The sequence below is a fragment of the Lepisosteus platostomus genome, chromosome 1 (genome assembly GCF_059453375.1).
Source record: "Lepisosteus platostomus isolate fLepPlt1 chromosome 1, fLepPlt1.hap1, whole genome shotgun sequence".
Taxonomy (NCBI): Eukaryota; Metazoa; Chordata; class Actinopteri; order Semionotiformes; family Lepisosteidae; genus Lepisosteus; species Lepisosteus platostomus.
This window is the reverse complement of record NC_142611.1, coordinates 12,672,096-12,697,012: the sequence shown is the minus strand read 5'-3', so window position 1 is coordinate 12,697,012 and position 24,917 is coordinate 12,672,096. Positions and strand designations below refer to the sequence as shown.

The 24,917-nt window shown below is 35.8% G+C and overlaps 1 protein-coding gene across 1 annotated transcript in view; it reads left to right on the top strand.

The window, feature by feature from the left end:
• Positions 1 to 24,917, top strand: part of dnah6 (dynein, axonemal, heavy chain 6) — a 115,459-nt gene that overhangs the window by 44,886 nt on the left and 45,656 nt on the right. Inside the window, exons 41-54 of the mRNA XM_088624575.1 lie at positions 1,787 to 1,918; positions 2,888 to 3,059; positions 3,781 to 3,927; positions 8,178 to 8,251; positions 8,729 to 8,883; positions 11,124 to 11,355; positions 13,310 to 13,462; positions 15,337 to 15,477; positions 16,751 to 16,993; positions 17,466 to 17,633; positions 18,521 to 18,756; positions 22,550 to 22,811; positions 23,146 to 23,269; positions 23,593 to 23,789. Coding sequence (XP_088480701.1) covers positions 1,787 to 1,918; positions 2,888 to 3,059; positions 3,781 to 3,927; positions 8,178 to 8,251; positions 8,729 to 8,883; positions 11,124 to 11,355; positions 13,310 to 13,462; positions 15,337 to 15,477; positions 16,751 to 16,993; positions 17,466 to 17,633; positions 18,521 to 18,756; positions 22,550 to 22,811; positions 23,146 to 23,269; positions 23,593 to 23,789 — 2,436 coding nt within the window. The remainder of the gene's footprint in view (positions 1 to 1,786; positions 1,919 to 2,887; positions 3,060 to 3,780; positions 3,928 to 8,177; positions 8,252 to 8,728; positions 8,884 to 11,123; positions 11,356 to 13,309; positions 13,463 to 15,336; positions 15,478 to 16,750; positions 16,994 to 17,465; positions 17,634 to 18,520; positions 18,757 to 22,549; positions 22,812 to 23,145; positions 23,270 to 23,592; positions 23,790 to 24,917) is intronic.

Here is a 24,917-nt window from a genome sequence, read left to right as displayed (position 1 = left end):
TAGATAAAACTAATGCCTGTATAGATCCCTTTGTCTCTGGCTCAGTCATCTTTACTGATGATGTAATTAATAATGACAGTAGCAGAATGAATTCTGAAGTCTGCAGAAACATTTAATCTGCTTTTGCAGATTGGGCGGCAATTTGTCAGGCAACATCACAATAACCTACAACATTTAGCCAATGCAACCATAGAGCTCATTCTGAGAAAAAAAATAGAAATGCTTTGTATGACCAAGTTACTGTATATTATTGTCATAATCACAAATACAAATTATCTGAGTGTAAAGCAAAAATCGCAATTTTGGTGTTTTCCGGTCACTTACATTTTGAAGGAACAGATATTTTTTAAATAAATTAAAGGCCTTCTTAAATTTAACATGGAAATTACTGTACCAGTTATATTTGATGAATTCTGAATTTATTTTTCCTTCTATTATCTACTGTTCTTTTAGCTAATAGTTTCCTACAATCTCCCTTTTCTTTTGTCCCTGAATGTGCCTTGTTTTATTTTGAATGTGCAAAACAGACCGTTTTCCTCAGTTTCAACCAAAATCTAACTGTGTGCTTCACTCGGCTGGAAAACAGTAAAGTTCTCAATCTATCGTTTTCTGGTATCAAGTGGCAAATCAGAGACTGAAGTTGACAGATATTTCTCTTCACTCCACTTTTCCTATGGAGCTTTATTCAATATTTTTTGACACTAATGAACTTCTGATGAAAACATTAGACAGAGTAATTATATAATATATTCAGTTTATTTTAGCACACATTTCTTTGTCTTGTAATTCAGTCATAAATTATAGCACAGGATATTTATTTTTGGACGATTTGATCCAGAGAGAATGGCACTAACTACTAGTCCACCGACACTACTTGTTTTTTTTCACCAAATCACTTGTAGCAGCAGCCTTGTTATTCTTGGAATTATGAATCTTCCATCTCAATACTGACTAGGCTTAGCCTTGCATAGTTGCTGAGCTTTTTAACTAACAGTGTCTAGATAAGCTGGTAATATACTGTTAATTTCTTATTCAGGTGTTTGATAGACACTGTAAAACAAATAACTGTGCAAACAAATGTGAAAAGCATACTTTTTATGATCTTCAGACTCATTGGCAGATACTGTATGGAAAAATCTTTAACAGCTCTTGCGTTTTTAGATGAACAGTTTTGTGGACATGTTCCCATTTCAGGCAATTTGCCAATTCACTGTTCATGAATTCAAATAGTTTAGGTTGTCTAGTTTTTCCAGGAGAATATTAGCAAAGCCACATGTCACTGTCATATCTCAAATATCATCAGTTCTATAATCTTGATTTTCTGTCCCTTTTTTAGGGGTGTCTGATAATTAGAGGTGTTTTACAAATCCAAGAGCTAAATTTATTTTTTTGGTGATTTACAGACCCCCAGGGCCTATATGAACCTCTGAAGCTTTAGGAATGACATGAAAAACACATGAATCTAGTCATAACAGATCAGAAAAACATATTTCAGAGTGTAGAATGGAATATTTCAGTGGTGTAAGAGGTTTTACACATTTAGTTTTCCAAAAGACAGCTATACTGTAGATATGTACAGTAGTCTCAGCAGGAGTCTCAATGAAAGGTCCATCTTGAAAATGGAAATGATACTTTTTTTAAAACTTTAAAATTTGCAGTCAATATTTTAATAGGAAAGTGCATTCTGATAACACTGAGCCACCCATATTTAGAGACAAAACAACTCTGAAAAATAACTTTCAGCACCTGTTTTCTGTACTGAGTGGGTCTTTTTTCCTCCCCTCAGGATATGACCATTGCAGCTGCCTGTGCGCCTCCTGGAGGAGGTCGCAATCCGGTCACCCCTCGATTCATCAGACATTTCAGCATGCTCTGCCTGCCTACGCCCTCCGAGCACAGCCTCAAACAAATCTTCAAGGTCAGCTATACACTCACGTACTGTACAGTATACTGTATACTGTACTGTATATACTGTATGTAGCAGACGGCAGGGTGTGAACTGATTAGATATCGGTAAACTCATGTTGTGCAAAAGAAATGAAATCTGGCAGAATCTCTGGAAATAAGCATGTCATTGATTTATTATATTATTCCAGATTATTGAGCCAAATTTCTGTCACAAGGACAGGACAAACACAAGAGTCCGTGTTGGATAAAACAGAAAGACCATGCTCGTTCTCATATGGAAACACACATGGAAACCAGTTTTAATCTATTATCAGTTTGGTTTTCATCTCATCAGTTTGGTTTTATATAATAAGATCACTGTATTGGCCAAATACAATTTCTTGTATTAGGAATTTCTCTTTTTTCGCAAAGCTTGGGGTAAGAGCACAGGGTCAGCCATTTATACAGCACCCCTGGAGCAGCTGGGGTTAAGGGCCTTGCTCAGGGGCCCAACAGAATAGGATTCCTCTGCTGGCCACGGGATATGAACCGGCAACCTTCCAGCCACAGTAGCAGATCCTTAGCCACAGAGCCACTGCACCTCCTGCTGGCTTATACATTGCAAGTTGCCATAGAACATTCAGCAATGGATTTATAGAATTGTGCTTTGCAATATGGAATTAAGAGAAACTCCTTACAGAGTTATTTTTAAAGAGAAAAGTTTTAATTATTCAAAGCAAAGACAAAACACCCTCTGTTATGTCTCCAGACAGCCTTGCAAAGGTATTTGCCTCCTTTCAATGATACAAAACAATTTAAAATTATACAAAAAGATACAGAACGATAAATAAATGAGCTGTAAATAGAATTGAAGTTGATACAAGTTCAGGATCAGGATACAAAGTTTAACTGTATACATAATGCTGTTTCTATCATGCAAGGAGCCCATCTTCATATGAGAGGTTAACATTTATATTCTAATATGTAATACTTTGTTTAGGCCATCCTAAATGGGTTTTTAATGGAGTTTCCTCAAGCAGTTAAACAAACTGCGACGAGTATTGTGGAAGCTGCAGTTGAAATCTACAGAAGAATGAGCATTGATCTCCTTCCTACACCTGCCAAATCACATTATGTGTTCAATCTGCGGGATTTATCAAAATGCATGCAAGGTAAGTTTGTTCTGACCTCTCAGCTATTAATATTTTGAAGGGTTTTATATTAGATGATTAAAAAGGTTTATTATTAAAGGTTTAAATAGTTTTTACAGGGTAATGTAATGAGATGGAGTGTCCTCATTAAATCGGAAATGAAGATCACTCTACCAGCATGTTTTTAGAACCATATTTTTTTTGGAAAAAAAACACTTGAGCACAGATTACACACAGAAAAGTGTTCCAACACAGAACCCAACCTGGGACACTAGAACTTACACTGCTGTGTAACATTTTGATTGTACTGTATACTGTACAGTAGCTCGTTTTAAATGATTAATCTCTTTAATCTATTAATCTAGTAATAATACATTATTTTATTTTTCTGTATTTACTTAGATGATGCCCTTATCTAGGGCAATTTACAAAATAAAATAAAAGTGGATAAAAAAATAAAATAAAATATATTTTTCATACACTATCTAATCACTTAGCTAAGATTTCACTCATTTTGCTCATGCAGACTGTTTTGATTGGTGAAAGAGTAGTGATATTTTTCAGCTAGGCCTCTATTTTCTATTAAATACCTCTATTTTCACTGTCAAAAAAACTAAAAATAAAATTGCCTTCTCTTCCTTTGCTGCCCTGTATCTTTCAAAGAAAAAATGTACTTCTTTTTAATACAGCACAAAAAACAATTGGTTACTAGATAATTATTTGTTTATCTACTTTCGCTCAGGAATCCTTCAGTGTGAGCCAGGAACTGTGCGGGACCAGAATCAGATCTTCAGGTTGTTTTGTCATGAGTGTCAAAGGGTATTCCATGACCGTCTTATCAACAATGAAGATAAAAGCTATTTCAACTCAATTGTCTCCGAGATGGCCAGTAAGATTTCCCTTTTTTTGAGAAATAACACTTGTTTCTTACTGACACTGCCTGAAGTGTGCCTTTTGTTTTAACAAATCAGACTAGGTGTTGTTTTAAATGAAAACACACGTGCTAATTGAAAGCAGTTCCCTCTTATTACTTTATTGAGAAACATTAGCAAATCAAAAATCTGATATGAAGCGGTGTGTTTACAATTTATAACTACTACTAATTTATCTGGTTTCACATTTATCCAAAGCTCATGGAGTGTGTAAGGTAACTTTAAGAGCAGGAACATAACACAATAGAATATAACCTGTTCTTTATATTTATTCATACTTTTGATAAAATAAGAATATCAAAAATATAATAGAATGTGTAACAAATTGGATATTGTATTTCGGTTAATTCATTGTATGCACCATTTCTGTAGCAGGATGCAAGAAAAGAAATACTGGAAAATAAAATGTGATTCACAGCAGATACATTTGAAATATGTAAAGCTATGCTTTAGGGTGTATTTGAAATGCAGGAAAAGTATTATTTTATTGTTTCCTTGACAAACAAATTTGGCTCAATTTTGTAGTTTTACCTGAGCCACTTGCCTGCCAATCAAAAGTGGTCAATATTAAAAGGTGTGAAAACTGGGAAATACTGGAAAATTAAGGGATTCACAGCAGATACAATTAAAATACTGTTATACAACTACTTTAAATGTTTCTAACTACTCTAGAGTCATTTGGGTATCTTTTTGAACACGGTTCCTTAAGGCAAATGTTTTGATACTTTTCCAGAAGTTCCCAAACTGGGGTTAGGGTTAGGGTTTGAACAACACCTAGACATTTTGTGATGCATTTGCTGTGCTTTAAGGTGCATTCAAAATGCAGGAGAAGTGTTCTTTTATTGTTTTGTCGACAAACAAATTTGGCCCAATTTTGCAGTTTTAAAAGTGATCAAAACTAAATAATTCCAAAACACAATTTTTACAAGCTGAATACTATTATATATTGTCAGTTAAAAAGAAGATAAATCGTAGGTTTAGCCATATTGTAGTGGTAATTGTAGTCCTGACCCTCAACAGCACAAAACATGTTTCTATACGCCAGTTCTGTAGCAGGTTGCAATAAACGAAATACTGGAAAATTAAGAGATTCACAGGAGATACAATTAAAATACTGTTAAGCAATTACCAATCAAAAGTGGTAAAAACTAAAAAATTCCAAAACATGCTAAATTCTATTAATTATTTGCATTAAAAAATCTATTGTTATATTTTAATTGTAATTGCATTGAACATGGTAAAGTTATATTTGTCAATAAATTAAATTCGAGAAAACTTTTAAGCATTCCTTTAAATAAATCCAGGCGAAAAACAAATTTACAGTAACACTCTGCTCTTTGAAAGTGAGATGGAAGCCTCCACACTATAAAAAGGCATCTGAAGAGTTCTTATTTCTTGGGATTTAAAAGGAGTTAATGCATGCAAGACATTACGTAGCAGCTTATATCATCATGGGTAGGGTCAGAGAGCTCTTCAGACTACAAGCAAATGGTCCCTGACCTCCACAAATGACCATAAAAACGTCAGCCAAATACCTGTGATCCAAACTCAAATAAGGCAGTTCACAAATGGAAGTAGATGGGTTTGAAGGAATATTTCTGACAATGGAGGAAAGCTCAGAACTGCCCTCTAAGAAATGAACATCATAGCACATGACAGAAGTTTTATTGTAATCCATGGGGTTTGTTTTCTGGACTTAAATTGATTATATATTATAAATATAACTTTGCTCTGTGCCATTCTAATAAGTTTACATTACCAACAAATGTTTTATGTAAGACTTGTTATCCAATCCATAAATCTTTCTGTTACTTGTTAATGTTTTTTTTTTTATTTCTACTTGTAGAAGACGGGGGTTTTAATTTGCTGTAACAATCAGAAGTTATATTGGTAAATTGCGAGAGTGAGTCAACTCTCGAGAATTAGAATGTGAATAATGACGTAATACTCAACAATCCATTGGCCTAACATTCTTGATGAGCTTAAACTTTGCTAAGATGAAAAGGAGTTGGTCTGGACTGGTTCATTGTACGACTTGCAGCTCCTCTGTGCTGGGAAGGTCCTGGTGCAGACAGAGAAACGAAGAGCTTTTGCCTTGCCTTGCATTGCTTAGCAGCTTACGGTGGCCTTAGGCAGCTCTGCCAAGGTAGCGTCGTGCTGCCCTTGGTCTTTAAAAACAGTCTATGCACAGTTTGTCTTCTTGAGGTCCAGGCACGAGGTAAACAAAATTGGAACTTGGTTCAACCTGGCTATAGCTTTGGATATTGCTTGGATATTCTGGATGTCGACAAAAAGAATGAGTCCAGCTGTCTAATTTTGTTGATCAGGTGAAAAGATTTTCTTAGGAAGAATATCTTGTACGGAATTCTTTACTTTGCTGACTCACTTTCTCAGCCTGGAATCTTGCAGAAAGTTTAAGTCCTGAGTCGGACTGCTTGCAGTCACGTGGTTATAAAAGTCAATTTTCCAGTTTAGGTGGAGAGATTGAGAGAGCCAGTGGTTAACCAGTGTAAATGTGCTGGGTTACAGTTTATATGGGGAAATATATAACATGGGGAGACATACAATCCCAGTTGGTGATTGGCTGAGATACTATCAGGTTTGACGGTGAAGTAAGTAAAGATCACTTACTGGTAGATCTACTGTACCTTTGGGTGATTGACTGTGCCCTGTGACTTTAAGATCAGGTCCAAATGTGCCTATAGCTCTATGGCTATGGCTAGACATCCTGGCACCAGCAGTAGACATCAGTCATTGGAGTTTAGATCGTCACTGTCCTGGGGAAGATCATTATCAAAAAGATAAACTCACCTCCCTTACTTTCCCACCTGCAAAGATCACTAGGTCATTCTGTGGCTGAGATCACAAAGAGGGGCCTCTTTAGCTACATAGTATAATGAATAGTGTTTCTCATTAGTCACTCAGGTGCAGTATATAAATAGGACAGAAGATAAGACAATAGACAGTAAGACAATAACAATAACAGTAACGTGTAATAACATAACATAAATAACATGTAATCAAAACTGTGCAAAATTCAGCAAACAGAAAATATAACAGGACAAAAACAGTGCAAGGTAATTCTTGGAACAGTGCAAAAATAGTATGGTGATTAATAAATATTATGACTGATAAAGTTTTACTGAGCTATCGAAGGGACAGTACAATTTCGGCTTACATGTGTGTGTAATTCACTACTTACTGTAAGTTGAAAATATAACTCTACCTTCTATGTGGGAGCCACACTTTCTTCCCTGTTATCATTAATTTGGTGGATTATTTTCTGTTGTGATTTTTTTACTGTTTCCCTGAAATTTCTAAGCATTATTTAAATGAGCATAATGTGAAAAATGCATGGAATTTGTAAGAGCAGAAATAAGCCCTGAAGAGAAAAACCTATGCCAGACTCTATCATAAGATATTTACAATGCCAAGAGAGACAGTGCAGTAGAAAACCTGTCTGATTAAAGGATTTAACATGCATTAAAGGAAATTAAAATGTATGTGCCTACCAGAGGCATTTTACAAAAGGTTTTTGAGGACAGCACAGTGCACTGTATAGGTAGGTGAACGTGTTCAAAGTGTTTTTATTCAGTTTTCAGAGGTATGAAATTGATATTTGACCTCTTTTAGAAGGCATGACTACAGTACTTGGCATGCGGTATTTTCCATGTCACAGAATTTTATAGTAGATTTCAGAAAAAAATGGCAAATTTGAAAGGGATCAAGAAAAAAATTATGCCTTTGGGAAATCTGATAATAAGTGAATGTTCATGTCTTCAGATTGTCGATCTTATTCACTTATGTTTTTCCTAAATTAATGTAGTAGTCTTCTGGTTGTGTTTAGCTCCCCCATTTCTAGTGATACGAATGTATTGTTGAGCTGTGCATTTTGTTTTAGTCTGGTCTTTCTTTTGGAAGACGATGCGGTGCCTCTTTCAGAAGGCATGACCACAGAATTTGCTGATTGTTTAAAAGTTTTAACTGGACAAAGGGATTTGTTTTTGAAGGTAATAGATTTTAACTCTAGATTGTAGTGTGCACCAGGCTATGTTCTTAAGTAGTACTGTATACATCAAACAAGTTTTTAAGAATTTAGTTAAGAATCTTTTACATTTAAACCAGTTGACATGTATTGGTTTGTTGTATTTGAGCAATTTTGCCTTTGGTGCCTAGAGACAGTGACATAGATCTTCTTACCTTTCAGGCAAATACTTTGGATTCCAGATTGACCCCAGCTATTTTGTTACAAAGCCAATCATTTTTGGGGATTTTATGAAGGTAACATTATCTTCAAATGAATTATTTATCATAATATTCAAAATATACAATATACAAAAGCTTTCATTAGTCATTAATCTGAAGTTTGTTAATATGATGTACCGTAGTAGCAATTGAAGCTAGACATTATTAAAATTACAGTATAAACATTAACTGTACCAGAAAAACTTGCAAGTAACTTCAACAAGGCAATAGCCTTGTACTAATTGTACTAATTTGTGCAGAAGTGTTAGCTGAAAAGTTGGGGACAGTTTAAAATAAGTCACTGGCTTTGGTGTTTGACTTCTATTAATTTTGAATCACATTAACCAACCAAGACAATAATATTTAAAAAATATATATATATTTAGCTTGTGGGTAATGTTAAAGTCAAAACATCTGTGTAAAAAAGAGAAGTAACAGTAGTTACTGTAAATACAGTGTTTTTGGTTTTGTAGTTTGAGGATAAAGTGTTTATTTTCCATATTATTATTTCAGGCTGGGACAGATAAGGCTGACCGCATCTATGAAGATTTGACTGATACAGATAAGATAAGATCAGTTCTGCAGGACTATCTTGATGACTATAACGTGACTAACGCCAAAGAAACTAAACTTGTATTTTTCCAAGATGCCATAGAACATGTTTCAAGGTAACTGTGCTTTCTATAACTCTTATCTAATTGACTAAGTACTTCAGCTGAAATGTACTTACTGTACTTGCTGTAGATTTTCCTTAAGGCATTGTACACACACAAAAAAAACATGATCTGACTTCTTCTATTAATTTGTATGGATCTAACATTAAGATTAAAGTTTGCAGTGGTTATCTGTGAGTTGCTGTGCATTGGGGAATATTGATACTGCTCTGCTGTTGCTGACTCCACTGTTCATCACACTGCATTTGTCCAGCTTCAAGTCGTTCAATGCATGGCTCATAGTTCATCCTTTCACTCTTCAACCCACTGTATTTGTGCTGTATCTTTCACTAATTACCTTCATGTTGTGTTCTACATCCACTGCATGTCTTACTGTCTGATATGAGCCTTGGAGAGAGCATCTTGTCCCAGTTATTTTTTCCCCGTTGTCAGTGAAGAACATTGCATTGTTCTGGATCGGCTATACAACTAGGGTTTTGCGTTTTTATGTATTGTTCTATGCTGTTTTTGTTTCATTTTCTTATAATTGTGATATCTGACTTTGCCTCAAGATTACTCACTCCCATCCACAGGTACTAAGTAGTTGTTTGAACACTGTTATAATTTGGGAATATTGTAGAAATGTCCATACATTACGTAAATGTTGTGCCCAGAGGATCTGATTACAGTTTATTCTACAATAATTATTTTCTCCTCTGTGCTATCTCCCCCAAAAGAAACTTGTGCTCTTTCTAAAACTAAGCTCTCTTTGGTAAGGATCTTTTCCAGATTTGCTCTCTTTACTATTCATTTGTCAGCAAGACAGTGATTTGCAGTGGGTTTATTATTGGCAAAAAAAGTGTGTTTAATTTGCTTTGCTGAACCACATTATATACTTAATAACCATTTTGCTGTTGAATGCAATTACGTAACACTGAAAATGGCTATATTGAAAAATCCCAAAACTCTGGTTTGGTGTGTTGGGTCAGAAGTCATTAATTGCTTAAAACATAATAATCAATATTAGGTTGACAGCACTACAATTGTTGTTTTTGATTGAGCTGAAATCAAACCTTTCATGGAATTTAGACACTGGAATATTGCCATGGTGTTCGCCTCTTGTTATCATATTAGGAGCATGCTAGGAATGTCACAAAGTTTTCCTCCCCTTTTGTTGCATTGCTTTGTTAAAAATCCTACTCTGCCTATCTGATACAAAAGTATTGCATGTCTTTAATTTATCAAGATTAGACTGGGTCATCTTTTAGTATACTATTGTATTAGTATGTCCACAATTCTGTGGGTCCTCTGAGTGGTACTGTACTAACTAAAATTATTCTACATCAGCATGTACTGTAAGTATCATCCTCAATAATTTGCACCATTTTCCCCTTGAAATTTATAGTAGACTCTAAGGTTCTTCTGCTCATCTGCTATAAGAACCTACACCAAATGGTCTAGAACATGATTTTTAAAGAACTTTCTACTGAAAACTTGGCTCCAGACAATGGACTATATAAAGCCATTTAGTGTGCAGCCCATGTCTGTAGAACATACTGCCCAAATCCATTAGAGGCTCTGCAACTGTCGACATTTCCAAAACTTGCATAAAACCAATCTTTTCACAAAAACTTTAAGTGCATAATTTAGATATTCTCTTGGTATCGCAAACTCAATTTGTTGTACTTTTTCCCCACTTTCCTTTTGCTTCTGTTGTGTATTGCATGCATGTTGTTGTATAACTTTTTTTTTAAAAGCACTCAAAAGTGAAATTCTACTATTATTATAATTATTATATGAAGTAAATAAGCACGTGGACACAAGGACTTTCATGTTTTGCAATTTCTGACATTATATTTGTGAATAAGCAGCACTGAAACTACACATTACAAGAGAACTGCTAAATTTGAGTTTACAGACTTCTTATTATTGAACTCATAACATGGAATGTGCAAGCTCTTTGCATACTCTTTAGGCTTGAAATATCACAAATAAAATAAGCCAAAATATAACCCAGATGAAAAAAAAACTATTTGACAGATAGCTAAAAATGAAATGTAATGTGACAAAACAACTTTCAATTAATCTTGCACACACTGTGTGCTGTCTAACCAGGTCAAGAAAAGCACCTAAGGAATTAACAGAAAACTACAGTAGATCTTTGGCTCCGATCAAGTGTAGATCTACAGTATATTTCATTTTCTCTCCTTGGTGCCTGTTTTAAATCCAATGAAACAAGGTGTTTTCCTGTTCAGGATTGCCCGGATGATCCGGCAGGAAAGAGGAAACGCTCTCCTGGTCGGCGTCGGAGGGACAGGGAAGCAGTCCCTCACGAGGCTGGCTGCCCACATGTGTGGGTACAAGTGCTTCCAGATTGAACTGAGTCGTGGTTACAACTACGATAGCTTCCACGATGACCTGCGGAAACTCTACAAGATGGCAGGAGTGGAGGGCAAGGACATGGTATTCCTCTTCACTGACACACAGGTACTGTATTCAGGCTCATGTTACGAGTGTTTGTTGTGTTACTTAAAAAATGTTCCAAGGCATTTGGCAAGAAGTCTTATCTTATTGGTAATAGGTGAAAATAAGGAACAAGTATGGGTTTATTCCATGCTGAAAAAAGAAGAAAGACACCACAACGTTTTGGCTGTGGAGTCTTTTTCAGGTGTGGAATACTGTATGTGAATGGAATATGTGGCATATGTGAAAAATGTAAAAGATTCTTTTTTTAACTTCATTACTTTTTAATTATTCCAGATTTCTTGCTTAAAAATGAATAATATTCCCTAACAATACTTTCTAAACACTTGTATAAAGTTCTCCATAAAGAGAAGAATAAAGCAGTAGGCAATTTACTTTTTTTAAAATAAATCTAGTGTTCATTTGCATTGATGTAATAATATTTTCGGTCAATATTAATAATATTCAGTTAAAGTGCTCAAACTCAAAACTTTTTTTCCTGATTCATAAACCTGATTGGCATTCAGAGAGCAACTAGGTTTGTGCTGTGTTGCGAGGGCGGATGTAGGAGAGGAGAGTAGCTCATTTGCATGATTATGCTGACTTGACCATTATTACAATAGTGACTGAATCTGTAATCTGCTGTGCTCTAGCCACCTAGGTAACTTGCACCAACAGTGTATTGAATTCTTTCAATAACCACTTCACAGAAATAAAAGCACTTCTCCAGTAACCTCAATGAAAATTACTGAACCCAATAAAGCAATAAGAAAAACATCTCATTACATCTGTGAGCATGCAGATGCATAATGATGTAATTAAACAATCAAGCTCCTCTTGAAAGCATTCATTCAATTAATTTTTGAAAGTCAATCTAAGCTTAGAGAACACGCACAACTGAAAATACTGTGAAAGCTTAGAGAACATGCACAACTGAAAATACTGTGAATGCCTACAGCTCTTACACAGCAAGACTGTAAATAGGAAGTAATATTATCACAAATCTCCACAGCAAATTAAGGCAGGGTCTGGTCAGTACTGGGATGGGAGACTTCTAAAGAAAACTGTGTTGGTGGTGTAAGTGATGCTGGTCGACCAGTAGGTGGCGGTCTTCTTGCTGGACTAGAATTTCCAAACCAAAGTCCTCGTGTGGGACAGGGTGACATGACAGCTGAGCTGGTGGTGGTGTTCTTTAGATGAGATGTTAAGCCAAGGGTCTGACTGTTTTATCATTAAAGATCACATGGCACTTTTTTAAAGATTAGGAGTGTTAACCATGCAGCACTGGTTAATTTCCACTCAGGTATTCTTCGATCTACCCTTCTTATGTTCCATCTTATTTGAATCTGCGAAACACTTTCTCACTTCTTTCCCTGATGAGCTGTGTAGTGAAGCTGCTGTTCTCCAGTGGTGAATGGAGTTGCTCTCTTCCTGTATATACTGTGTGTTGAGTGGTCCTTTGGTATGAAAAGTGATAAATCAATGCAAGGAATTATTAATTTTGATAAGAAAATAAGCTACTGAAATAAATAAATGCATAAATAAATAATTTATATTTAGCACTGTATTATATACAGCATTAAAGTATAACATTGTTATTCGATTTTTTGGGTAATTTAAGTTTATGTTGAGATCACAAAAGGTAATTACGTTATTTTTTAAGGCAGTGACCATAGCAGAGGGTCAAAACACAGCTAAAGTGTTTGTGTTGCAATCTGCAAATCTATGAATAAGAATACTAACACTAATACAAAAACAGTAATATAAATACTGCTGTAATTGCATTCAGATTTTCTCATGATTTGTTATTAATTGTAAAAAATAATTGCTTCTTTAATGGTGCACACTTTATTAATAGGAATGGAAGTATTATTCATGGTGCGGAGAAGTTTAAGGTATTGTTCTTTTTGCAATTTATTTGCATGATCTGATTGTGCCCTAAAATATGGAGTTAGAAGCACTTGTTAATTTTTCACAGATTGTTGTAGAGGAGTTCTTGGAAGATATTAATAACATGCTGAACTCAGGAGAAGTGCCTAATCTCTTTGAGAAGGATGAACTGGAACACGTTCTGGCAGCGACTCGGCCCAAAGCCAAAGAAGCTGGAATACCAGAGGGAAACAGAGATGAGGTTTGACTGGAAACCACTTTACAACTTTAAAATTATTTTATAATGCACAAGGAATTAACCGAGCAATTAGCGAAACAAGGCTTTTAACTCATATGGGGTCTCATGTATTAAAACAAGAGCTGTCATTGCCTAAAAGGAATCACGGAATAAGAATTCTGCACACTGTAGCAACAACTGACTGTACACTATGTGAAGAAATTGAGTGTGAAAGTGAAAGCTGTTGGTAAAAAAAATGCTGCATAGTAAAGAGCACTTTGTGAAATCAAATAAAGACAGGTACTTAACACATAAACATATAATTACTGTAGGTATCCTGACTTCCAGTAAATGTTGGCAACATGGTTATAGTATCTGAGAATTAGGCTGGGCAGGGTAGCCAGTACATGCACACAAAATTAAAAAATATACGTACAGTATAGACTGTGTGATCAAAAAGTACAATGTGCAGGAAAAAGCATCTGACACAACATCCATGAGCAGTGACCTCGATCGGGTCAGAATTTACTTACTGGGCCAGTTTAACAGCTCTTCAGCCTCTGGTATTTTAACAAGAAAACCTGCATTCACCACAGCCCTTCAGGAAACCCCTGGCTTAGCTTGAGATTATCATCTTCACAGAATTATTATTACATTAATTTAGATATGTCTGTTATTTTTTCCAAACATTACTTCACTTAATTTGTGGCATTCTGAGCACCATGGGTTTTACATGTGGTGATCATAAAAAAAAAAAACAGGTTCAATAATTCTGCAGCCAGAATAATGATAAACAATGAATTTTAGAGATGGCAAAGTGGGGAAAAAAAGTAAACTGTGCAAACATTGGGGCCATATTAATAGGCAGATATTCAAGGTTCATGTATTTAAATAAAGTCTGAAATGAAATTACATATGGTCTTAGGAAGACATAGTATTTTGCAGTCAATGTTATTTATTTTCAATGAAAAATAATACTTAGTGACATTTAACAATGTCTTTGCTATGTAGTAAACTAATATTGTAGCCTTATATTAAGTTTAACAATATCTTAATATTTGCATTTATGTGAAACACTCTACTAAGCTTACACCTGTGTTTTATTTCCTCCTTATTTACATAAAATGGAGTGATGCAGCAAAGTAGTTTTTCTCTCCATTTTCTACATTAATTTAGTTATGTATGTCTTCTTCTCTCAAGGAGAATGCTTGTGATGTTATTTCCTCTATGCTGTTGCCACAGTGTTTAGTGGGACAGGGATAAGACATGCTTTTATTTTAGATGTTCTTATTTTTCTAGCACAATCTGGCTTGCTAAGGGTGTTGATGTTTTCAATACAGTACATCTCATATTAATCTGAGGAGCCCGTTATTAACATGATCCTGTAGTCTGCTTTTGCATATTGTTCATGGGACATCCGAAGGTTCAGCCAACAGTAACACTTCATTAAATTTTAATTTTTCAGAAAGATAGTCACTGTTTCACTGTTAATTTCAACCCCTACAAGCTTTTAATACATGAAGTGCATGGTGTCCCGCTCTTTATCATTTATCTACAGCTAACCTGAGTTGCTCTTTTGTAAAAGGCTAGTTTCATGCATTACTGAATTTCTCCCTGTTAACACCATTTTACAAGAAACATCAGCTGTTTTTCATTAGTTGAGGTCATTCTCATTGAAACATTGGAGTTTCATTTGCCTGGGTATCATCACAATGCCAAAGCTCAGTTACAATTTGAAATAAAACAAAGGCAGATGTGGCGATACAACAAATTTAAAAGAAACACATTTTTGGTTGTAAATTTGGTTGGAAATAAAATTGGTTTCATTTGCAGTTTTGCGATACTTTGTACCTTGTTTCTAATCAGAGCACATATTGTGATGTCTTTTCCCTGTGAAGGTTTTCCAGTATTTTATATCCCGTGTCAGAGAAAAGCTCCATATTGTCCTGTGTATGAGCCCTGTAGGAGATGCATTCAGGGCACGCTGCCGAATGTTCCCATCACTGGTGAACTGCTGCACTATTGACTGGTTTGTTCAGGTCAGTCCCGTACACCTACTTTGTATCTAATTTATAATCTGAAGACAAAGATTCTTGTTTTCCCTGTGGGCAAAATGCCCAGTTGGTTGTAAATTAATCATCAGGTGGACAATAATCTTGCAGTCCTTTCTTCTTGAGGAAAAAATATTCTCCAAAATATTCTCCTTCCTGTATACAGAGAAATATATAATATATTCCAATTTGAAGGAGAAAACAATGTATCACCAGTATAATACTGTCCATTGTTATTGATGTATTCCTCATGTTTACAGTGTCTGAAAGGTGAGTCCTTTATGTTAATGGAAGTATGAGCTTTAGGCCCTGAAATCTCTGACCTCATTGGAAATACAATTCTAGCTTATGATGACAAACTGTTAAAGATTAAATCACATGTGGCTGCTCTTGGCAGCCCTTATGAATAAGAAGCCCTGTTTGTTTAGTAAAATATTGGTATACTATCCTACAAAAGTACACAATGCTCTTCTCATTTATTTTTTTTCTCTTCAAGGTGACTTTCCCTTTGTAAGTGAACTCAAGTTAATTTTAACAAGGGCATTGCTAACAGGAAAAGCAGAGACCAACTTCACACAACAGAATTCATTAAAGATTTATTAAGCAATGTTAGTCGAATGTATGCTGTTCCTGTGTGTTATTTATGCCAGTTTGAAATCCAGTTTTGCAACATACAGTATTCTACAGTAAAGGCTGTTAGATTTCTATTATAGTCCAGATGTAAAGGTGAGATCTTGAGCTTGATAAATATTGAATTTATTGTCCAATATTCAATATTAAAAGGCCATTAATTCCTTGAAAAAGACAATTAGCCATGGAGGTCTGTTTTTCCACTTCCCTTCAGCCTGCAGTCCTATGAGCACCAAAACTTATGTACTTGGTAAAACATTTTTCTTAATATTGTTTTTCACTAAAGATGACTATAAGCAATCTAGTCATGAACCGCTGCAGCAAGGCAGTGCATGTCAGATCAATAATTGAAAGTGTGGTTTTGCACAGGATCAGGCCTTGCGGAGTATCCCCAAAGAAAGTTTTCGTTTGATTGAATGGAGAGTGGTCAAAGTTCTTACCTCAGAGAATTTCCTTAAAACTAACACTGTTCTTTTATTCTGCTGTTAAAGCGTCATTGTATAAGGTTGTATTATCCAGAGAAAGTTTGTCTTTATGTCATTATACAATACATGAATGAAGCAGCCAATTCCCAGATTTGCAATGTTCTGACACCTGGATTGACGTTTTTTTTGTTCGGCTTGCTCTGCAGTGGCCCCGGGAGGCCCTCCTGTCTGTCTCACAGACTTTCTTTAAGAACATTGACCTTGGGAGCGATCAGCTGAAGGACAGGTTTTCGGAAATGTGTGTTGAAATCCATGTCAGTGTTACTGAAATGGCCGACCAGTACTTTGCAGAGCTTCGCCGGAGGTACTACACAACTCCTACTTCTTATCTGGAATTGATCAACCTGTACCTGTCGATGCTAGGGGAGAAAAGAAAACAACTGGTTTCGGTAAGAGCATTTTCATTTACCATTTCATTAAAAGCTTGATTTCTTTTCAATGCTTTTATAGATGCACCTTTATGCAGAAGATCAAAAATGAGTTCTGATAACCGTCACATAACAACTATCATTGTTCTTGTCTAAACACTGCTTAGGTCACTGTAGCTAAATCTGAACAATTCTTTGAGTTTTAGTATCGAAACGCATAAGTATTTTATCCAAATAGTTATATTTTGTACACTGTGTAGTCACCAGAAAATTTACTACTTTAATTTTAATTGCTTTTTTTATTGGTCTCTAACTCTAAGGTGCACTTGAATATTGACTGTTGTTCTCGATCTTCGAATCTGAAAAATGTATAATTTTTTATTCTAAATACAGTGTGTGCAGTGAAAAAGCACTGGAAATTAATGACAAGACAGTGGGCTTTAACATGGTCTGTGATACTACTGGTAGAGTGTAATTCTATTTTGATTTTTAGGCTCGTGATCGTGTAAAAAATGGCCTAACCAAGCTTCTAGAAACAAATGAATTAGTTGACAAAATGAAAGTGGACCTTTCGGCTTTGGAGCCAATCTTAAAGCAAAAGTCCATCGATGTCAATGCCTTAATGGAAAAACTGACAGTGGACCAGGAAAAAGCCGATCAGGTAAGCAACTTTCCTTACCCGACAATATTGTACAAGAGTATTGCATGTCCAGTTCCATTTCTTTGAAAATGTCTAAAAGAAACTTAAATCCTTGTGCATTCTCAAACACACATGAGAAACCCAGCAGCACTGGCTAAGGACAGTTTGTGCGTCATTTGATGCTCATTGTTTTCAAAATAATTTGACCCTTTAGGAAGGGAATTGTTCCTTTGATGATCCTGCATTTACAAACAGGTATACAATGTAATGATGCAAGATTTGTAAAGCACGTAAAACTCTCTCCTTGATGGGATGCTGGTCTGGCAAAAGGAATTACACCCCAGCAATGCTGGTCCCCACTTCTACAGCTGGGTGGAAGTGAAAGGTTATTTAGTTGTTAAGAAATTAATGACAATAGTTCATGTATCAATAACAATGCTCCATTGACAGGTGTTTGGATCTCGGCTTTCTTCTGTATAGTCCTGGATTTGCAGGCTTGTTTTTGGAAAAGCTCAGCTGAAAGTGGCTCAGTCTCGCACCTTCGTTAAAAATCATGAAAAACTTAAAAATCGTTAAAAACTTCTCCATGGAACTGACCTATTTTAACATCCTTTTCAGTGATATCAGAGTTTTGTCTGGCTTGTCCCTCCTGGCAGATTTTGTTTTTGGGGAAAACCTTTGAACGGATGTCAGCTAGACATACAGCTTATTTAAAAGTCTCATGGCACCACCCACACTGAAGAATCTTTTGTTCTAAAAACAGGTGTCTCCATTTGTGGCTTACAAGTGCCCTATGCTTTTCTGAGTTTTGTGAATTTGTTTACCATTTGGTACATTCTAAAATTCTTTTCACACAAATATACATTAAATGTATTGCCAACATACATTGTATAATATCTTGCCACCAGGTGCGACGTATTGTGAAGGAAGATGAAGCCATGGCGAAGGTGAAGGCCGAGGACACACAGGCCATTGCTGATGATGCCCAGAGGGATCTAGATGAAGCTCTGCCAGCCCTGGAAAATGCCAACAAAGCCTTAGATGCCCTGGACAAAGCTGATATCTCTGAAATCCGGGTGTTCACCAAGCCTCCGGATCTTGTTATGACAGTGATGGAAGCAATATGCATTTTACTCAATGCAAAGTAAGTCACACAAACCAGTGAAATCTGACTGTACTTGGATGTCCCCGTTTCTTATTTAAGCTGATCTGGATTTTTAACTATATTGAAGTGGACTATATTCATAATGTTTTGCACCTGGACTCTACTGGAATTGGAGGCACGTAAAGATTACGTCTATGTAATGTATGTATACAACTTGGAAACATTTTTTTACATACTGTACCCTGCTTAAGTATGGAGCAGATACTTTGCAATGTGTGCATGGTATAGATTTGGGCATTTCAACCTTTTTCCCAGTATGACCCCAGTTAGCGATGCAGTTAGTGACCCCAAAGTAATGCACAAAAACCATAATTTGCTTGCCAGAAATGTGTCATTACATTTCATGGTGATGCTGCTAGTACTTAAATTCTATGTTTAATTCTATGGTATGTTTTTAACATAGAAGTCAAAGTCACAAAAAAGCAAAAATGAGACCAAAAACGTTAATAAATATGATTTGCATGTGTGTCCTCAGTAGTTGTTACAAATTCATTCTTGTGTCCTACTGTAAAATTAACCTTAACTGTAACTGCTTTCCTTTTAATTAAGTAAAGATAAGATCACTTTATTAGCCATATACAATTTCTTGCATTAGGAATTTGTCTTTTTTCACATTCAAGACACAGACAGGGAGACAGAGAGAAGCTTGAGGTCAGAGCGCAGGTTCAGCCATTGTACAGCACCCCTGGAGCAGTTGGGGTTAAGGGCCTTGCTCAGGGGCCTAATGGAATAGGATTCCTCTGCCAACTGCAGGATTTGAACCTGCAACCTTCCAGCAACAAGTGCAGATCCTTAGACACAGAGCCACTGCTCTGCCCCTAAACAGAAAAATTATAGTTCTTCCAATTGACATTTCTCCTCACCTGAAATATTATGCACTTTAAAAAACGTTTCCTTTTCCCTGAAGTATAAGAAAATAGTACATTAAGTTTACCATGGGTTGCCGAGTGCCGAGGCTTGTATTTCTGAAGTAAGTTTACTTCATTAATACATTTATCATGAATTAATTACCTTCATTAATTACATTTACCAGATGTTCTTGCTCACACAACCCTCATCTGACTTTTTCAATGCATCAATATCATGGTGATACAATTTGTATTGCCTGGATTATACTACATTACTGTTACAATGGGATACAAATGAAGTCATTTTAATGTGTAGTACAGTATAGTTTTATTGATTTCCCTACAATAAAGGATATATTAAGGGAAAGAATGTAACCGTTTAAATGTTTTACAAAGAAAAGCGCTAATGTAATCAAATGTGATAAATTCTTGAGGTGGTAAAATATTGACCCTCATAGTGAAAACATTTCCATCTTGTTTGGTAACAGCATCTATTTTAGCTATGTTATTATGTATGTTATTTTAGTTATATATAAAAATATATTCTTTTAATTTTCTTTTTCAGCTGGTTCTTTTGATATTTGAAAAACAAATATTGTGTTTTGTGCAACACCTACAGTCCATTGTGAATATCTGAAATCTATTTATATTGGGGAAAATGATTGTATGACCTATCATAAATATAAACTGCAATATGCTAAAATGGCATCTTCACAATATGCATCCATTCTAATATGCAACCTGTTTGCTTTCAAAGAGGAATAGCAAGCACTAAGCACTTTTAAATCACCACAGTCATTAATGTTAAGAAAAGCAATATCTCTTACTCCTATTTTTCTGAGCTATGTGTAATTCTATTTTTTTTCCAAATTGATACCTTGGAATTCTATTAATGGCAATGATTCCTATACTTCATACTTCATAAATTCATTTCATTCCATTCAACACTTTTTTTTTACTTGAAATAAATTTCAGAGAGCTCATGAACTGTTGTTTTTTTCCAGGATTGTTGTATATGCCTATTATAAAATGTCACATCAAGGATTCATCTAATTATTTTCTTGTGTGGGCTGTTTTCTAACAGTAATGAGATTTGTATTTCTTCACTTACTCGTCATGTGTATGAAGAATATTTCCATGAAAAGATGACTTGTTGTCAGGGATGTTTAAGTATATTTCATTTTCTGCATCACTATTTATGTGAAAGTTTTGAGAATTTAACTGATGTTTCACTTTTACAAAAAAGTAAATTAATATAGAAGATTTTTTATTTTAAATCACAAGAGCCATCATACAGTTATGATGTCTGCACCCTTGAAAATGTGGAGAGAAAGGGAAATAGATCGATACATTTGCTGGATTACAGTAGTGTCTTTCTGTTCTTAAATTTACTTAACACAGTCCCCCAACACCTAGAAATTGCCTATCTTTATAATCTGTCCTTTATGTTACAGAATCAGAGCCTTCCACACTTCCACTAAAATATTCTTCATTATTACATCCCAAAACTCTCCCTCTCCCCTTGCATCTTATGAGGGCTCTACATAATATTGCTGTTTTTTCTTCTTTTTACTTTGCAGCGTGGAACTAACCATCACTTGTATCTTTGCATTTTGTATACATACACAGCTCCATTCTGCAATATACTCATTTACAATAACTTGTACACATATGAAAGTACGCTGTGAGTGAGCAACAAGAATGATCATTTATTGTTTTTTTTTTAAATCTTCGACGTTAGGAGTGGTTATAGCTATGTACAATTCCTGGTCTAATCAAAAAGTTCACTCATGTTTCGACAAGGCACAGCTATCGTTTTCATACTGTAGCTTACCTTGCGAGGCCCGTAGATCAGAATATCCATATACTGTATGTGGTGCAATGATTAAAGCTACAAAGGAACTATGTAATATTGTAGCTTGTTTGAAATAATAAATGGAATACAATTACAATCTATGATGTTTTGTACTCATAGAATAGCATTTTAAAAAGTTACAGGGAAGGTATGGGCTGGTGATTTACTCTGGTTTTATTGTGTCAATAATTTGTTAATACGGTGTATTCTCTATGGTTGTTTCCCTCAGGTACAGTACAAGAATGCAGGAAGGAAGTAACCTTTCAGTACTTTGTGTTATTGTTAGGAACAACAATTTTATACAGCTCAATCCTATTTAAGAGAAACTATGCAAAGAACAGGGGAGCATTCAGTTTGTTTAGACTTTAGTAGCTACAATAAGTGATTTGAGGATCTCATCCAGCCATTTCTTGAAAAAAAGCAATGGTATTAGTGTTGACAATGTGGATGGGTAGCTTGTTCCACACTCTCACCACCCAAGTATAGAACAATTCCTTCTGTTCTCTATTTTGAAAGCACCTTATTCTTAGTTTCTATTTGTGCCCCTTTATTTGTGTTTCATTGCTAATTGCGAAGAAGTCCATGGTGCTGACTTTGTTAATGCAATTGAGGATGTTGACAACTGTTGTGCTGCATACTGTAGTTATTGTCCTGATTGTGGCGTTCCTCTTGCAATCCCGTTGACACAAATAATCAAATGGAGCCCTTGTCACTTTACAGCGCTAATACTTTATGACTCTAGATGCCATCTGCTTGCACTAATGAATTATTGTCACACAAAATAGCTACTGTTCCTGCTTGTTCATAAAGAAGAGGAAATAACAAATTGATTCTGACTCCAGCAGAGTTATAAGCCTGTTGGCAGTGAATGTGAAACATTGAAAATCGTACTGGCACATTATCGAAGTGTGTCTTGTGGCAGTATAGTGTGAGAATTCTCATGGAGGTTGTTGACTGGAATTTAACTTATATCGTTTAGACAAAGTAGGGTATTGACATGCTCCCCAGGTGTTTGGAATACGCACAGCATGAATTCTTATTTTCTAAACAGATTTTGTGTTTCCTACAGGCCTGACTGGGCAAGTGCCAAGCAAGTCTTGGGAGATTCCAATTTCCTAAGGAGGCTTACAGACTATGATAAAGACAACATCAAGCCACAGATTTTACAGAAGCTCCAAAAATATATAAACAACCCAGACTTTGTTCCTGATAAAGTGGAGAAGGTGTCAAAAGCCTGCAAGTCAATGTGCATGTGGGTGAGGGCTATGGACTTATATTCAAAGGTAGTCAAAGAAGTGGAGCCAAAAAGGCAGAAACTTGCTGGAGCACAGGTACAGTAACTGTTTCTCTAATGTCTGGTGATTGATATCCAATTTAATTCCATAAAAGATTATATTTAGTAAAGATAAATTAAATACAATTTTGATTTTATTTGAATTTTTGATTTTGTCTTCCAGTTTCTTTGGCCTTCCAGATATCAGTTGATCTATTTGTGCTCTGATTAGTCTCAGAAGTGCTCTACAAATGACTGTGAATGTAGTGTTTTGCTGCAATACTTTGCACTGTTAAAATATATAGGTATTAATGTAATGCAATATACTTATATATGATAACATAAAAGCATTTTCACACTCTTTTGCATTTGTTGTTTATTTTGGCTACCAGGCAGAACTGGATGTGACAATGGCAACTCTCCATGAAAAGCAAGAGAAGCTGAAGAAAGTAGAGGATCAGATTAAAGTGCTGCAAGATCAGTTTGATTGCAGTATTGCAGAAAAAGAGACCCTGGGTAACTGAGAAAGTGCACAGCTTTGGCCTCCTTCAAAAAATAAACACAACTTCTTTCATAGTATATGGACTTCATATATTCTAGTTCAGTGCAGATGAGACAAATTGATCCATGGTCAGCTACAGTGCAGTATTTCAGATAGGGGATAATCCTGGGGTATATAATGTAATGTATATAATATAGTATATAATGTATAACTGCCTAAATTATCATACATTGTTATTTAATAATTATTCATCGTTAGATTTATTTTGGTAAATTGTTATATGAGACTGACAGTATAATTAGGCAATTCACATTAAAGACACATCTTTTTTTTTCAGCTAAAACAATGGCCCTGACAGAGGCACGGCTAAACCGAGCTGGAAAGCTCACAGCAGCATTAGAAGACGAGCAGGTTCGCTGGCAGGAAAGCATTACTCAGTTTGAAGAAGAAATCTTTAATGTGATTGGAAATGTCTTCATCGCTGCTGCCTGTGTCGCATATTATGGAGCTTTTACATCTCATTATAGGCAGCTGGTATGTATTATTGTGAACGGAAACAGAGAAAAGAATACAGTTTGTAGGGGGAGCAGAGAATATTTAGTTGAGAGGTTCACAAAGAACTGGAAATGGTGTGTGTGGTGTAGGGGTTTGTATGAATTTATTGGCATAATGTTTAGTTGTAACGGTAAATCGCATGTGAAGCTGTTAGCAATCAGTCAACAAAGTAACCAAGAGTCTTCACAGGAATTCACAACACACATACTACATTTATTGATACGTAAACAATGTGTACATACTGTAAAAGCATTCAGGGTAAATACTTGAGAATCTGCTTGGATACAGAACACGATTTGTTACATGCAAATTATCTAGCTTTAGAGGGTACAGTATAAAGAAGAGATACATAAAAGAGGGGAGAAACTCAGTTTGTGGTTATTGTTGATTGATTCTAATTACTTGGCATGGTGACGAAAGTCCCAACTGTATTGCTCCAGTGATCAAGCGAATGTACGGTGGTAGCTAGCTGGTCGTGAGGTCCTACTGAGGCTAGACTTCAAGCAAAATTCTCTCTTTACGTACGGGCTCACTCTCTAACTTTGGGGAAAAAGTCCTGAAGTTTAGACAGCAAGCGTGGCAGGCATGAGATTCTGATGTCAGCAAAGTTAGTTCAGTGGAGAGAAGCAGAGGGAGAGGTGATATGCACCGTTTTTTAACTGGGGAAAATATGGTTGGTGATTGGTCAAAAAGTCAACAGGTGGAGTGGGTCACCACACCCTGCAGGTCCCTGATTGCTTGGTTATGTTTTTGGATGATTGACCATGCCCCGTGACTTTAAGGATTATATCCAGATGTGCCTATGGCCCTCTGCTAGACATCCAGGCCAGCAGAGGACATCCATTTTAGGGAGTATTGATACTGGAGCTGGACTGTCCTGGGAAAGATCCTCGCCCACAGGACACATTTACCTCTTTTACTTTCCCACAAACAGAGACCACTAGGTCATTCTGTGGATCACATCACAGAGGCTTCTCACTGGAATTTCACAGCAACCCTTCTTTGTGAGGCTGATCAATAAAGCTTGCTGCTACAATGGGTTTAAATGGAACTGAACCACGAGATTTAATTCCATTATGAGTTATTCTTGAACCAAAAGAGTTCTGT